Source organism: Triticum dicoccoides, chromosome 3A (genome assembly GCF_002162155.2).
Source record: "Triticum dicoccoides isolate Atlit2015 ecotype Zavitan chromosome 3A, WEW_v2.0, whole genome shotgun sequence".
NCBI classification, from domain to species: Eukaryota; Viridiplantae; Streptophyta; class Magnoliopsida; order Poales; family Poaceae; genus Triticum; species Triticum dicoccoides.
The window spans coordinates 275,250,973-275,268,552 of NC_041384.1; the positions used below are offsets into that span (position 1 = coordinate 275,250,973).

General features: G+C 46.9%; 1 protein-coding gene across 1 annotated transcript in view; it reads left to right on the plus strand.

Annotated features, from left to right (window-relative positions):
* The window catches only part of LOC119268066 (ATP-citrate synthase beta chain protein 1), a 7,700-nt gene extending 5,596 nt beyond the window's left edge, over positions 1-2,104 (plus strand). Inside the window, exons 13-17 of the mRNA XM_037549560.1 lie at positions 709-814; positions 898-974; positions 1,073-1,143; positions 1,243-1,527; positions 1,629-2,104. Coding sequence (XP_037405457.1) covers positions 709-814; positions 898-974; positions 1,073-1,143; positions 1,243-1,527; positions 1,629-1,704 — 615 coding nt within the window. The 3' untranslated portion in view covers positions 1,705-2,104. The remainder of the gene's footprint in view (positions 1-708; positions 815-897; positions 975-1,072; positions 1,144-1,242; positions 1,528-1,628) is intronic.
* The last annotated feature ends 15,476 nt before the right edge of the window (positions 2,105-17,580 follow it).

The window sequence follows — 17,580 nt, forward strand, 5'->3', positions numbered from 1 at the left end:
GCGAAGAGCGGTGGTGAGTTGGAATCCGCACAAGCTAAGAATCAGGCACTAAGGGATGCTGGGGCAGTTGTCCCGACTTCATTTGAAGCTCTTGAAAGTGTGATTAAGGAGACATTTGAGAAGCTGGTACATCACAGCTGATGTCTTTTGCAAGTATAATTTTTGTGGGAATATGTTACTGGGGATCAAAGCTTGGGGTTACATATACTTTTTGCAGGTTGAGGAAGGAAATATTCCTCCTGTCCCTGAGGTTACACCTCCCCCCATTCCTGAGGATCTTAAAACTGCCATTAAAAGTGGGAAGGTCCGAGCTCCCACACACATTATCTCCACTATCTCTGATGATAGAGGTTAGATTGATGGCAACATTTTATCTTGATAATTGTCCTTTGCCCTGCTATCCCACTCTGAAAATAATAAATGCGATGTGTATGATGCAGGTGAGGAACCTTGCTATGCTGGTGTGCCCATGTCTACAATTATTGAAAGGGGTTATGGAGTTGGTGATGTTATTTCTCTTTTGTGGTTCAAGCGCAGCCTTCCTCGTTATTGTACTCAATTTATTGAGGTAATTTATGGGCTAAATGTGACATGTATAATCTATCTTCCCTACAAAAACTCTAATATGCTATGATTATTTTGTACCTTCCCCCCTTCTACATCTAAAGTTCATTTGGTCCTAATAAGGTTTCTTGATATGTCTGACAGATATGCATCATGCTTTGCGCTGATCATGGTCCTTGTGTATCCGGTGCTCACAATTCTATAGTTACTGCTAGGGCTGGCAAGGACCTTGTTTCCAGCTTGGTATCTGGTGAGCTTGTTTACTTGGTACATGCAAACCTGTACCATTATGTACTCAACAGCATACTGAGACTTACTGTTGAAATAACACAGGATTATTGACAATTGGCCCCCGATTTGGTGGTGCAATTGATGACGCTGCTCGGTACTTCAAAGATGCATATGATAGGGTGAGCCATCTTATTTCCTGTCCCTATATTTTTTTTCCAACTCCAGTTTTTCATGTGTTTCTTAATTGATCTGATAAGCTAACATCAATTGATTCTAGGGTCTTACGCCTTATGAATTTGTTGAGGGCATGAAAAAGAAGGGAATCCGTGTCCCTGGGATTGGTCACAGGTATAATACACCCTTGGCATCATAATAAGCTTGCACCTGAAAAGTGATTTCAAGACATAAGTTTGTTGTTTCTAAATTTCACTTGCATACCTTTATTAGGATCAAAAGCAGAGACAACAGGGACAAGAGAGTGCAGCTTTTACAGAAATATGCTCACACACACTTCCCTTCAGTCAAGTACATGGAGTACGCTGTTCAGGTTGAGACCTACACCCTGTCAAAGGCCAACAATTTGGTTATGAACGTTGACGGTGCGATTGGCTCGCTTTTCTTGGATCTTCTTTCTGGGAGTGGAATGTTCAGCAAGCAAGAAATTGATGAGATTGTAGAGATTGGATATCTTAATGGACTCTTTGTGCTTGCACGTTCAATTGGCCTAATTGGGTAAGTCTTTATAATGATAAATGTAACCAACTACTGTACATTATTGTTACTCTAGTTACATTCTTCTTAATAATATTTCCATCTGCTTCTTGGATCAACAGCCACACCTTTGATCAGAAGAGGCTCAAGCAACCACTCTACCGTCACCCTTGGGAAGATGTCCTGTACACCAAGTGAAGCCGACTCAGCACGGCATCTTATGGATCTTCCACTTGTGTGTACACCATAAAATCGAGCATAATTGCATAGAATTCAAAGTTCTGATTGTCAACTAGGCGAGGAGGGAGAGAAGACCGTTACAGATGAGCACTGGCTGTGTGTATGTCTTGTGGGACTGGTGTGTTTTTTATAAGCTCCAACGTAAGTAATTTTTATTGTTCAAGCATGAAAGCTTTAGGGCATCAAATATTTGAGAGGATACTTGATAATTGTTTCATGTTATCATCAATTAAGTGACCACCAAATTTTCTTCAGACATTTGGGGAGTGTTGTAATGTTTGTGATGCTAGTTCCCCATCACAAAAAATCTGAATTCTGTAATGGTATCCGTCTAAATGCTGATGCACATCACCAGCCACTGCCCTACCAAGCTGCATACGGAGTAGTTTTTGGATGTTACTTGAGTTGCATGATAATGAGTTTAATACTATTGAGGGTTTAATTAACCTAAGTTGAAGATATAGCATGATGACATGATGCAAGAAGAAAATAACCTAATTAGGGTACTACCCTTGGCTGTTACTCCCTCCATTCCTAAATTCAACTGGCAAAACGTGATGAAGCACGGACTAGCGAGATGCTAATTTGTGCGTGTAGATGGTCCCGTCTTTCACGGTGATGCTTGATCAACAGTTCGTCTCCCTGTCCCTCCTCGCAAACTTTAAGATAATTTTCACCCGCGTACGAAAATACACGAATGAAAATAATGACCCCTTTGGATCAGCACGTAGGTATCGATGTGATGATCAACCCTCCGTCGCTAGTAAATTTTCGCAATGGAAAAATTACAAACAATACACAAGATATGACCGTCCGTAACTCGAACGTTTTTCTATATATGTCATACTTGAAATAAAACTCAAAACTAATTTGATCGGACGCACTCCTGGCTATTATATTAGCCAACTCACGCACGCACATGGCCTAAGGCCAACACAACCTGGACTCCTAGTTCAACTTGGTCATCACGCTCATTATTATGTGGACCTTTTTTCTATAGAAGAAAGTACGTATTACTTAAAGAGATGGAGCCCTAATTAAATGAACATGGAAGTTATCCTTAGCAGATCCCATCAGATATATCCCTGCTTGCGTCCAGTTTAAAAAGAAAGCTACCGATGGTAATCTCATCTGGAGGTGTACGAAAGGTGGGAATTATATCATCTGTCTGCGGTTCCTCTTGACTCATGCATCACCGCGTTTTGCATTGCTTGTGTATCCATTTATTTTGTGGCACTTCAACATGCAGCATACTATTTATTGTGCTGAAATCTGAGATGGGCTCTAGGCCCATTTTGCAATTTCTGAAAAATCTCTAAGGGCCCATGTGGGTTATATGGCACTAGGTGTGATGGAAAGTTTAGTCCCACCCCGAAAGTGGAAGGAGAGTTGGAGTGGTTTATAAGGGTTTCTCTTCTACATGCTATTGGAGCTTGAGAAGAGAAGAGGCCCTCGCGCACTCCTCCTCCTCCTCCGCCCGCCGCGCCACGCCGCGGGTTGCGGGATTGAGCCGAGCCGAGCTCACACCTACGCGCTTATGACTCGGACGTGGGTCGAGCACACGTCTCGTGCCGCCGTCGAGGACGCCGCTGCTGCCACCAAAGCCGTTAGTACGTGCATATTTAGATCAGAGTCAGTACGTCATCAACTTAGTCAATGCCATGCTACTGATTTACTCATGGATTAATTTAATCGAGAAATTGCCTATTTACTCAACAATCCAAAAACCTATTATGTGTAGGAATTTCTCGGCAAGTGGCTTTGCCGCTGCACTGAAACCGGATAAGTTTACCGGTACATACTTCAAGCGTTGGCAGACTAAGACCACGTTATGGCTCACGGCTATGAACGTGTTCTGGGTCACCGGTGTCTCCACGGGAACGATTGCTCCTAAATAGGAGAAGGCGTTCAAGGAGGCTACCGTTGTGTTTCTCGGAGCAATTCTTAGCGTGAATTCTCAGAAACATCAGAGGCGTGAATTCTCTGTGGAGGATGTCATTGGCCATCTGAGTGTTGAGCAGAATTCGAGGGCAAAAGACTCGCACGGAAAAGGGACCGAAGGGACTTCTGTTGCCAACATGGTGAACCAGAAGAACTTCAACTCCCACAAGCCCAAGGGAAAGAACGGTGTCCAACACAATACCGACTTTAAGAAGAAGGGTAAGAAGACCTTCAAGAAGAACAAGAAGGACGAGGGCTGCTTTACTTGTGGTTCGGTTCAACATTGAGCCAACAAGTGCCCAAACAAGTACAAGAAGACAGGACAGGACTCCAAGTCTGTCAACATGATTGTGAGCAACAATAAGAATGGTGCATCTGGGTATGGTAATTTATTTACTGTTTTTTCAGTGTTTCAACCCAACGATTGGTGGGTGGACACAGGTGCAGGTGTTCATGTGTGTGCTGACATTTCATTGTTCACTTCTTACCAGGTCACAGGTCACGGGTCCGTATTGATGGGGAATGGCGCGAGTGCTTCTGTTCATGGTGTTGGCACGGTCGATCTGAAGTTTACTTCGGGAAGGATCGTGCAGCTGAAGAACGTGCATCATGTCCCCGTCATCAAGAAGAACCTCGTTAGTGGCTCCCTTCTATGTAGAGAAGGGTTTAAGTTGGTTTTCGAGTCTAATAAATTAGTTGGTACAAAATATGGACTCTTTGTTGGAAAAGGTTATGAGAGCGGAGGGATGTTCCGCCTTTCCCTCGCAGATTTTTGTAATAAAGTCGTGAACCATATTCATTCGAATGTTAATGAATCTAAAGTTTGGCATTCACGTCTTTGTCACATTAGTTTTGGTGTTATGACGCGGCTAGCCAAGTTGGATTTAATCCCGAGTTTCACTTTAGCCAAAGGTTCTAAGTGCCTTTCATGTGTGCAAGCTAAGCAACCTCGCAAGCCTCATAAGGCCGCGGAGGAGAGACACCTAGCACCATTAGAACTCATACATTTTGATCTTTGCGAGATGAATGGTGTGTTGACTAAAGGTGGAAAGAGATACTTCATGACATTGATAGATGATTCCACTAGATATTGCTATGTGTATCTGTTAAATACTAAAGATGAGGCTCTACACTACTTTAAAATCTATAAGGCAGAAGTTGAAAATCAACTTGAAAAGAAAATTAAACGAGTCCGGTCAGATCGTGGTGGAGAGTACTTCTCGAGTGAGTTTGATTCCTTCTGTGCGGAACATGGCATTATTCATGAGAGGACGCCTCCCTATTCACCCCAGTCAAACGGGGTTGCCGAGCGGAAAACCGTACTCTAACTGATTTGGTTAACGCCATGTTAGATACATCGGGTTTATCCAAGGCATGGTGGGGGAAGGCTATATTGACAGCATGTCATGTCCTGAATAAAATTCCGACAAAGGATAGTGAGATCACTCCCTATGAGAAATGGGCAAAGAGAAGGACGACACTCTCATACTTGCGCACTTGGGGCTGTTTGGCGAAAGTCAATGTGCCGATCCCCAAAAAGCGTAAGCTTGGACATAAGACCGTGGACTGCATTAATTTGGGCTACGCTAAGAACAGTGTTGGCTATAGATTTCTAGTAGTGAAATCTGAGGTACCTGACCAGAAGATCGGTACAATTATGGAGTCTAAGGATGCTACATTCTTTGAGGATATTTTTCCTATGAGAGATATGCAAAGCACTTCTAGACAGGAATCTGAGGAGACTCCTGAACCTGCCATCCCTATGGAATATTATGAACAAACACATGATGAAAATCCTGAGGAGGATGCGAGGAAACCCTTGGTAGGGGCAAGAGACAAAGGACTGCAAAGACCTTTGGTGATGATTTCTTCGTGTACCTCGTGGATGATACTCCCACTTCTATTTCAGAAGCGTATGCCTCTCCAGAAGCTGACTACTGGAAGGATGCGGTCCGTAGCGAGATGGATTCCATCATGGCTAACGGGACATGGGAGATCACTGACCGTCCCTATGGTTGCAAACCACTGGGATGTAAGTGGGTGTTCAAAAAGAAGCTTAGGCCTGATGGTACGATTGAAAAGTACAAGGCTAGGCTTGTGGCCAAGGGCTATGACCAGCAAGAAGAGGAAGATTACTTTGATACTTATTCACCTCTGGCTAGACTGACCACCATTCGAGTATTACTCTCGTTGGCGGCCTCACATGGTCTTCTCGTCCATCAGATGGATGTTAAGACGGCTTTTCTAAATGGAGAGCTAAAGGAGGAAATCTACATGCAACAGCCTGATGGCTTTGTGATAGATGGTCAGGAAAGAAAGGTGTGTAGGTTGATAAAATTTTTATACGGCCTGAAACAAGCACCTAAGCAATGGCATGATAAGTTTAATACAACTCTGACATCTGTTGGTTTCGTTGTTAATGAGGCTGACAAATGTGTATACTATCGCCATGGTGGGGGCGAAGGAGTTATACTGTGCTTGTATGTTGATGACATACTGATATTCGGAACAAACCTCAAAGTCATTGAGGAGGTCAAATCGTTTCTATCTCAGAACTTTGAGATGAAAGACCTTGGTGTGGCTGATGTTATCTTGAACATCAAGCTACTGAGAGATAATGAGGGTGGGAGCACACTTCTGCAATCCCATTACGTTGAGAAGGTGTTGAGTCGTTTTGGATATTCGGACTGCACACCATCTCAAACACCATATGATCCTAGCGTATTGATTCGAAAGTCCAAAGGCATGGCTAAAGATCAATTGAGATACTCTCAAATCATTGGTTCACTAATGTACCTAGCGAGCGCAACGAGGCCTGACATCGCGTTTGCTGTGAGCAAACTGAGCCGGTTTGTTTCCAAACCGGGTGATGTACATTGGCATGCTGTTGAGAGAGTTATGCGCTATCTGAAAGGTACTATGAACTATGGACTTCACTATACCGGATACCCGTCAGTACTTGAAGGGTATAGTGATGCGAATTGGATCTCTGATGCTGATGAGATGAAGGCCACAATTGGGTATATGTTTACTCTTGGAGGTGGCGCTGTTTCCTGGAAGTCTTGCAAGCAAACGATCTTAACGAGATCGACAATGGAAGCAGAATTAACGGCATTAGACACATCTGGTGTTGAAGCGAGATGGCTTTGAGATCTTTTGATGGACTTGCCATTGGTTGATAAACCGGTTCCGGCTATCCTTATGAACTGTGACAATCAGACTGTCATCTCTAAGGTGAAGAGTTCAAAGGACAACATGAAGTCCACCAAACACATAAGAATGAGATTAAAAGCTGTCAGAAAATTAAGAAACTCCGGAGTGATAGCGTTGGACTATGTCCATACGGCTAAGAATCTGGCAGATCCCTTTACAAAAGGGCTATCACGTGTTGTGATAGATAATGCATCGAGGGAGATGGGTATGAGACCCACATGAGTTGCCATGGTGGTAACCCAACCTATGTGATCGGAGATCCCGTGAACTAGGACCTGGGAAAACAAGCCAGTGGTAAACTGAGGAGAGTAACTATACTAACCCACTCCGTTGGAGATGCAATACTCTCGATACTGTATGGTAGGATGACTACAGTCTCAATGTGTTCCAAAGCTTATAAAAGCAAGATGCTATCCTACAGAGCGATCTTTGGAGGAACACACCTATATGAGCCCGACTGCTGGTCACAGTCTATGAGATTGGGGTGATCTCTAGTAAGCTCATGAATAGGCCAGAAGTGTGACTTATATGCTCCACCCGAGGGGTCAGCCTTCGGCAGCCTAGTACTAGTAAGACATGTAGTGAAACTTCTTTACGCCAAACTGACAATTCAAGGCATAGTCCATTGTTCAGTTATGAAGGAGTGTAGCCACTTGTTCTAGGTGAAGTTCAACCTTAACAGGTCTTTACTGAAACACTGGTATATCGAAACGGCAATTGGAACAGAGGACACAATGGGCCCTCGAGATCTGGTGGGGGATTGCTGAAATCTGAGATGGGCTCTAGGCCCATTTTGCAATTTCTGAAAAATCTCTAAGGGCCCATGTGGGTTATATGGCACTAGGTGTGGTGGGAAGTTTAGTCCCACCCCGGAAGTGGAAGGAGAGTTGGAGTGGTTTATAAGGGTTTCTCTTCTACATGCTATTGGAGCTTGAGAAGAGAAGAGGCCCTCGCGCACTCCTCCTCCGCCGCCCGCCTCGCCTCATCACGACGCGCCGCGGGTTGCGGGATTGAGCCGAGCCGAGCTCACACCTACGCGCTTATTTTTGCCAGTCACTAACGGAGAGTTTTCTGACAGCTGGGCCACGATCTGAGACGTCGGATCGTGGGCTGTCACGGACTCGGACGTGGGTCGAGCCCATGTCTCTCCACGCGGCTGCACCTATAAGTATGCGGTGTCTCCTAACCCTAGCCGCCACGAACAGATCACATCTGCTCACGCGCACGCCCACCGTCGTTCCTTTGCTGCTGCTGCCGCCGGTGACTCCATCCCGTCCGCCGCGTACACGGTCGAGGGGAGAGCAGGTCTCCGAAACCACGCCCTTCTGGTTCCTGTACGGGGTGAGGGGCGAATAGGTTTTTGGGCAGCGATTACGCGACTGCTCGCTTCCGATCGTCTACTTCCTCTACGTTCGCGTCGCCTTCATCATCACCATGTCCACCGACGCCGACCGTGCCGCCGCCGAGAAAGCTGAAGCCGACAAGAAGGCCGCCGAGGACGCCGCTGCTGCCACCAAAGCCGCAGCCTCTGCGTGGCCTACTGGAGGGTATAACTCGTTTATCCCACTCCTGATTATTTTCATATTAGCAGTACTAGCAGTATGTGTATGTTTAGTACGTGCATGTTTAGATCAGAGTCAGTACATCATCAACTTAGTCTATGCCATGCTAGTGATTTACTCATGAATTAATTTAATCGAGAAATTGCCTATTTACTCAACATATTGTACGTGCACGTCGTGTTATATATTCACAAAACGCAGCAAGTCTAGTAGGCATCACATAAATCTGAGCCAGTTTACTGTTCAGCCATGATTCACATATTTAACGTACCACGCCATCGTTTCCTCGAGGACATCTAGCCACATGCGCATTATTATTTTTTACAACTTTTTCATGGCTTGATTCCTTAATTGACTCAGCTCCGGTAGTATCAACAATTAACAGGGCCATGCCCATATCAAAACGTCATATATTTAGAAACAGCGGGAGTACAATCGACCCCACTCAACAGGGATCTATTCCTAATATCCATGGCGAAGTAAGAGGGAAAGAGTTGGGACACAATTGTAATGAATATTTTTGTTCTATCATTCTCTTCTCGACCCAAGTCAACAGGAATCCATTGCATCATGACAAGCTTTATATCCTTGGTTCGAGATCATTGTCTTTCAGCACTAGAAGCCAAAAAGAAAGAAAGAAAGACGGAACATGCATAGATGCAACATGTTCCACTAGGTTAAATGCCAAGTAAACGTCCTGTCTATGACGGGTCCTAAGGTTGAGTGATCAACAGAGAGACTTGTAAAGCAACGGGAAGGAGATAGAGATCAATATATATTAAGATAAGGAATACACAAAAGTCCTACTTAGATCTATACAACACATGTTTAGTCAGAATAGTTTGGACACACTAGACTCAACAACGACCGATAGCGAGGTTATCCTGTACTCCTCTCTTTTCTCCTCGTCACAACCTTTACCAAAAAAATATAGATGACTTCTAAGTTCACCCATTGACCCGAAGCCTCTTCATAAGCCTGAAGAATATTACGCAGCTTGGTAAAGTTATCCAATGAAGCCTTCAAAAACACAATACAGTAATCCGCAAATAAAATGGATGACCGGGGCCGGTGCTCCCAAAAGACACTGCCTAGATCTCTCTGTCGTGTTGGACTTGCTTGAGGAGAGTAGAAAATCCCTCCACACAAAAGAGGAAAAGGTAAGAGCAACTCTAGCAGACACCGCAAAAGACGTGAAACTGCAAAATTTCGGCGAGTATGCGAGCTCGGCCCAATTTTCCAGTCAGAATAGAGCCTGCATACTCGCCCGACCCGTAAAAAAATTTGTCGCGGCCCGCAAACCGCACGCGCCGACCACTATATCTACGGTTTCGTGGCACGTTTGCGGGTCGAAACCTTATCCCCCGCCGCCGCCGAGCCACGCAATTCCCCACCCCCCTTCTCCACATTTCTCGCCGCCGACGACCACCTCCCGCCTCCAGCCGCCATGTGGGGCCGCATGTGGAGTTCCGGACGCGGCTCCGGCAGTAGATCCAGCGGCGGAAGCGACCCCGAGCGCGAGCGGCGCGTCCGGTCGGACGGCACGAGGAAGCACGGGGCGAGGAAGTGGACCAACCGCGGCCTGTCGCCGCCGGCGAGCTTCCGCGTCCGCGAGAGGGAGGAGTACGACCGTCGGCGCGGCCGTACCCCGTCCTCTGTCGCGTCCTTCTCCTCCGTGGCGAGATCTTCCTATGTCGGGAGCTCCTCCTCTTCCGGCGCGGGCCTTCTCTCCGTGAAGAGGGAGTGGTCGGAGGAGCCGGACGACTTCGAGTTCGTCCCCGTCAAGGAGGAGCCCGAGGAGCTCGGCCGCCGCGGAGTCATCGGGCCGGAAGACTTCGTCGCCGACGTCGACGCGATTGCGGCTGCCATTGCCGAGTGGAGCGTGCGCGAGGAGGCAGAGCGCCGACGCCATGCCGAGGAGCTCAAAGCCCTCTAGTGGCGGCAGGCGGTCGCCGCCAACCTTGCCGCCAAGGAAAAGGACGAGGAGTGGCAGCGCATCCGCAAGGAGCAGATGGCGAAGTACATCGACCTCTGCAGCTCTGGCGAGGAGGATTGAGCTCCTCCACGGCGTCGTCCATGGCCGCGAGGTCGCCGCCGTGAGATCCCCACCCTTCTAGTACTAGTACTGATGTAGTATGTAGTATGAACTAGTGTTTGTAGTGTTTGATCATGTAAGATATATGTAGTACGTGATGAACTACTCGCGCCCACGAGGTGCAATTTCTCCCACGAAACTGTTTTTTCAAATTATGCAGTTTGATTTACGGTTTCTGTTCGGCCGTGCTAGTTTTTGACCCGCAAATGAGATCTTCGTGAAACTGCAAACGCATTTTGCGGGTCGAGATTTTGCAGGGTCTTCTAGAGTTGCTCTAAAGGTAGAGGATCTCCCTGCCTAAGTCTCCTAGTGGGAACGAAACCTTTAGATAAATGCACATTAAGCTTGACCACAAATCCGGCCAACCTAACGCACCTAATGACCATGCTTATCCATGTCCGAGGGAAACCAAAACGCGTCATCATGTTTTGTAGGAAGATCCACTCTACCTGATCATATGTCTTCATCATGTTAAGCTTAACAGCTCATAAGGGCTTCTTCCTTTTCCTCTTCCTAATAGCATTTACACATTTATATGCCACCATAACATTGTCTGTTATCAATCTCTTCGGGACAAGAGCATTACTTAGAAATCTTTGATGATCTAAAAGAAGAAATGCACTGTTATGGAAAAATATCCGTGAACTAAGAAAGACACATGCCCACAGAAAGAGACCCGACTCCTCTAAGCGCACGCAGTGGACAATTCAGAAGGAAAGGCATGGTCCACTGTTGCAAGATGAATTGGTTGTATATTGTACAATGACATACTTTTCGTACTAGTAAATGCGTAAGTGCAATGCATATTGATATTAGGTAGGAAATTAATTTATGTTTATTAGATAGAATGGCAGTCATGTGATAATTATGTGATTAGTATATCCATTGATATTTGGTATGATATTAACTGCGTGCTAAAATGTTAAGCACTCACCTTTGGAGCAATTTAGATGTTGGATTGATACATTTTGATGACAGAGATTAATTTGATCCGCTCCTTTGGATCTTTTATAAGGTAAACGATTCAATACGACCGCTGAACTTTCAGCCGATCGCTCGTGCGTTTGCACGCTCTATGGGGCCCACACACGTTCTTTTTCTCCACTGCGACCTTATCCTCACATAGTTTGTCGTGTGGTTGTCACGACAAGTGTCCTCATAGGATAACTTAGTAGTGAGGCCATATCTACGAGGTGGAGCCTTGGATGGGGTTGAGCGGGATTGAGAGACACGAGTTATCTAAGTTCGGCCCCTCCGGTGAGGTAAAAGCCTACTCCGGCTAATTTTTCTTACTATGGTCATGTGCGAATAGTTTGCTTGTTGCGTGATTGTTGTCTTCAGCATCTCAATTGCTTTCCTTGCCTCAACTTTGAGTGGACTGTTCCCATGGATCGGGATTAAAGAAAAATTGTGAGTTGTAGCCCACACATTATCCACCGAGTTAGAAAAGTGACCAACTGGTGTATGAAAACGCGCCGGCTGCGGCTGGATTGGCTGTTGGTACTGCTGCTGTTAATATTTAGAGGAACGTACCTTGAGCTGATTGGGGCATGTCAGTTCCTGCTCTTGGTGCTCCCGTGCTGCCTTCTATGTTCCCTCTTGGTGCTTCCTGTAAGGGGGCGTCCGATGGGGTCTGGAAAAGCGCCCGTGGTTGCAGCTGACCTAACCCGGCAGTAGGCCGACTCTGGTACGTCCTTTGGTGCATTGTGGACAACTCCTTCTGGCGGAAACCAAGGTGAATTCCCCCGTTCTCATATGCTAAGCCTCTTGAAGAACGTTATTCTGAGCCGTGGCGAGACGTGGTTTTCGGCTTCAATGTTCTGTTGAACTTGGGTGAGTTGTTCATGACACTTCTCGATCTTCGCTTTTCGTGTCTCCGTGTTCTCCAGAGTAACCACGTCTGCCAGGAGCGCGCTAAGTGCCACTGCTGTGGCTGCTAAAGCTTGTGCGCCTGAGATTCCTGCACCGGCTACCCCGGTTGTTGTTGTTCCTCCACCGGCTGCCATTGGGGCGCTAGCTACCTGACCCGGCATACCAAGAACCAAGTTTTGGCGTACGGTTGCATTAAGCGGAGTTGTGATCATATCATCATAGCGAGGCTAAGTCTGTTGATTCGCTGCCATGTAGACAACTGCGTGACGAGGTGGCCCGCAAGAAACCGGATATTCTTCCTCATCTGAGTACCCCACCCAACTTCTCATCAAAAAGCGGGAGGATGGACTTGGTTTCATTAAAGTCGTTCTGGTCGATCGATGATTCGCTGTCTGAGTGGACGAGCATAACACCTTCCATTATGGAATCGCCGGAGGGTTCCAGCTCCTGTTCGGTCCCGCCGATGAAGCCGACGAAAACGTCAATCTTGCCGAAGGGGACCCGGAATCCTGACTCGAAGGAGTCGGTCTCGGGGCCCCGGCCTGCGTCATCGATGTAAATGCTTCTGTGTGACGACCCGAGACCGACACTCAAGATGCCTCCATGTTTTTCGCCGTCAAGTGTTTTATTTGCTTGTTGCATTTCATCATGTTATCATGTGCATTGCATCCACATGTTTTTATAAAACTTACATCCATTCGTAGTTGTCGCGTTCCCCCTTGCCTTCGTTGGCCGTTCCGAGACCAACCGGATTTTCGATTCCCTCTTGTCAAACCACCTTGCCTCTCTGCATAGTGCACATACCCCCCTCGCTTGCTCGTCCGAAACTTTCTAGAACCCGAACCGGGCAGTCATGACCGTTGGGTCCGGCTCATCCCCAAACATCCCTAAAATATCTTCGGTTCTTTGTTGAGCTCCCCTAAGCTATTTATTCTCGACCGTCGGATTTTGGTTGGATGATCCAACTCCCCTCTTTTCCCATATATATAGTCTATCCCTAGTCCATTTTGGACCTAACCCTATTTCCAAGGGATCCTCCCCAGCCGTCGCCACTCTCTCTCTCTCGGGATCCTCCCCGATCCAACCAGCGCAACCACCTCCTCCCCTCGATCCACCCAATCCCGCAACCCTCCTCCTCGCTCGATCCCTCATGCCCAAGGAACCAGCATGCCCCGAACCCCCCCTCGCCGGAGTAGTAGCAGCAACCCATGACCGCGCCGCCTCCACCTCGCCCTTAACCCCGCGGCCACCAGATCCCCCTGCGCGCCTCCACCTCGAACCACCTCACCTCCCTGTTCCCGAGCGCCTCGGCCTTCTCCTCGAGCCGGAGCTTGCCGCCGCCAGTGACAACAGCAACATCACCCAAGGCTCCCCGCTCCCCGTCTCCTCACGTCGGCGACCAACCCGACGACACCAGGCTGTTGTCTCGCACCCCAGCTCTCCTTCTCCGTCCTCTCCTTTCCCTCTCTCTCTCTACTCAACTTGGTCTCTCTCTGTGGACAGGAACGTCGTTGCTGCAGCGCTGCCCGAGCTCCTCCAGCGCCAGATCCGGCGAGCCTCACCGGATCCATCTCCTGCACCCTATAGCTCGGTGTCCCCGTGCCCCTTGTCGCCGGAGACCCCGCGCAAGTCCCTGCTGTCGCATCTTCGCCAAGTCCCTACCGCTGCCTCCCCTACGTCCTCTGCATCGCGCCGCCCCCTGTCTTCCCTGCTCCAGATCGAACGCCAAGCTTCCGCCTTCCTTCGTGTCTCTTGCTGGTCCTCCCTGCCGCCCTCTCGTTCGGATCCAGCCACCCCTGCTTCCCGTCGCGCCGCCCTCCACCAAGTCCATCGTCCTCGGCCTCTGCTTCCTCTACAATGAGTAGCAGAAGCTTGCCCGCTAGCGCATTGACTACGCCCTGATCCCGCACCTAGGCCACTTCTTGCGCCAAGGCCCAGCCACAGCCTGCCTGCACCATGTGCCCTCTTGGGCCTCCTACACCGACCGGGCCAAGGCCCATGGTGAGGCCACACCCCAACGCCCCTCCTATTTTTCCACCTGTCAGGCCAGCGTGTTGATTCGGCCCATGTATTTTTTTCACGCGCTACGGATTTTGCCATTATCCAGTGAACTTCTGTTTTACATAAAAGTCCCTCATGTTCATGCATTTAATATCTCACAAACTATGCATCATATGTAACAACTTCATATATGTAAAATACTTAGAATTTCATGTACTTTCATGTTGCAACTTTCATCCATGTTAAAAATGTTTAAATTGATGTTTGCATTTATTTTGCATAATGACATGCTAAAATGGTTTATTTTATAACTAAATAACCATAGCCCCAAATTTAATAATCTTTATATGCAAATGGTGTAGAAAAATGCATAGATTAACACTGTGCATTACTTTGCATGTTTAACAACATCAAAATATGATTTAGGGCAGAACAATACCAAATTCAAAACATGCATATGGGGATTTTCCGAAATTATTGTTCGTTGTTCCGGCCTTATTTAAACTTGCCTAAGTAGTTAGTTTACTTATGCTTCACCTCTTGCCATGTTAACCAACATTTAATCTTGTCATATATATAAACGAGAGTGAACTAAATAATTGAATGTGGTGTTTCGCCAATATGCAACTCGTTGCATATTGAGCTCCACTTAATTTGTACTATTGTTTGTTGCACTTTGCCATGTCATGCCTCATTAAACCGGACATGCATCATACTTGATTGTGCATCATGCCATGTTTATGCTTGTTTGTTTACTATGTCGTTTGCTTCTTTCCGGTTGCGCTTCTCCTTGATAGTTTCGGTTACGTTGCGATTGTGAGGATCCGTTCTACTACGTTGGTTCGTTTACTTCTTGGACTCGTTCTTCTTCCTAGCGGAATTTCAGGCAAGATGACCGTCACCTTGGATCACACTACTATCTTTGCTATGCTAGTTGTCTCGATGCTATAGCTATGTCGCGCTACCTACCACTTGTTTATCAAGCCTCCCAAATTGCCATGATAGCCCCTAACCTTTTCACCCTTCCTAGCAAACCGTTGTTTGGCTATGTTACCGCTTTGCTCAGCCCCTCTTATAGCATTGCTAGTTGCAGGTGCAGTTGCAGGTTGTTCCATGTTGGGACATGGATATCATGGGATATCACAATATCTCTTATTTAATTAATGCATCTATATACTTGGTAAAGGGTGGAAGGCTTGACCTTTTGCTTAGTGTTTTGTTCTACTCTTGTCGCCCTAGTTTCCATCATACCAGTGTTATGTTCCTTGATTTTGCATCCCTAACACGATGAGGGTTTATGGGCCCCTCTTGATAGTTCGCTTTGAATAAAACTCTTCCAGCAAGGCCCAACATTGGTTTTACCATTTGCCTAATAACAACTAAAACTTGCATAGGGACCCGCCGGCACCCGAGGTCTCTTAATCAACCCCCCGGGCCAGTGCTCCTCATGAGTGTTGGTCCACCTACCTAGCAGTCGGTGGTGCGGCCTCGGGGCAACTCGATGGTATTTTGGCTACCGTCCACTTAGCATAGACGGTGTTGTCCTGAGAACGAGATACACGCGGCTCCTATCGGGGTATCGACACACCTGGTGGTCTTGCTGGTTTTGTTTTACCATTGTCGAAATGTCTTGTGCACCGGGATCCCGATTTTGATCGGATGTCCTGGGATGGAGGATTGTCTCCGCGGATCGTGAGCTTGTCATGGGCTAAGTTGGGACACCCCTGCAGGGTTTAAACTTTCGAGAGCCGTGCCCGCGGTTATGTGGCAGATGGGAATTTGTTAATATCCGGTTGTAGTGAACTTGAAGTAAACTCAATTAAAATACACCAACCGTGTGCGTAACCTTGACTGCCTCTTTTCGGGAAAGTTCGAGAAGAGAACACGGTTGGGTTATGTCTGAACGTAAGTAGTTCAGGATCATTTCTTGATCATTACTAGTTTGCGACCGTTGCGTAGTTTCTCATCTTATTCTTGTACTCGTAACTTAGCTACCACATATTGCTTAGTGCTGCTAGAACCTCACCACTTATCCATTCCATATCCATTAAGCTTTGCTAGTCTTGATACCCATGGTAATGGGATTGCTGAGTCCTCGTGGCTCACAGATTACTACAACAACAGTTGCAGGTACAGGTAATGTGATGATTTGACGCGAGTGCGATGCTTGCTTGTTTGGAGTTCTTCTGCTTCTTCTTCTTCTTCTTCTTCTTCTTCTTCTTCTTCTTCTTCTTCGATCAATGGTTAGGTTCCAGGTAGGGAGACCTGGGATTAGCATGGTGGATGTCATTCTTCTTTTTTGTTTGATTTCATCCGTAGTCAGATCCTGCTCTTCTGTATGTTGATTGCTATGTATTGATGAACTGTTGTATTCATGTTGTAGCTTGTGGCGAGTGTAAGCCTTTACCTTGCATTCTCATCTATTTAGTACATGGTATGTTGTAATGATATCCACCTTGCTATGCGCTCGAAATGCAATTGTGCCCCGATCATGAATTCATCACGTGATTGGGATAGAATCACATCTTGGGCGCTACATTCTGTGTCGGCTCTTCCTGATCCGGCTGATCGTGAGCTTCTCGATCCCTGGGGAGTCTCCCTCTAAGAGAACAACACCCTTATGTGCAGGCCTCACGGTGGGCGCCAATGTCGATGTTGTTTATCAACGGTTTCATCTGACGATGATTATGGGGATTAATACATGTGGAGATCGTCGAGGTGTGTTAGCGCACGAGATACAAGATTTAAACAACTTCGGGCCCTGGAAAACATCATCCAGTAACAACCCTATATGCTATTTGTGGCTAGGTCTTATTCCGTATGCTCATGAGGGAGTCGCCATATGAGACGTCTCTCCTCTAGTTGTGTCTAGCTGTAGAGATTCCGCCCTCTTGGGGCGCCTTGCCCCTCCTTATATAGGTGGAAGGGGCCGGCTTACATGTAGAGTCCTAGTAGGATACAAACTAGTCTCGTCTTCTATTATAAGTCCGGTATCAATCCGAGTGCTATTCAAACAGTTGGAGCCATCCTGCTGGGCCACCCCCATGATGGGTGATACATCCATTTTGCATCGTGTTTTCCTACTGTTATTTTTTATGTTTTGGGTCGTTATTTCACTTTATGATGCTATTCTGATACCTTTTCTCTCTT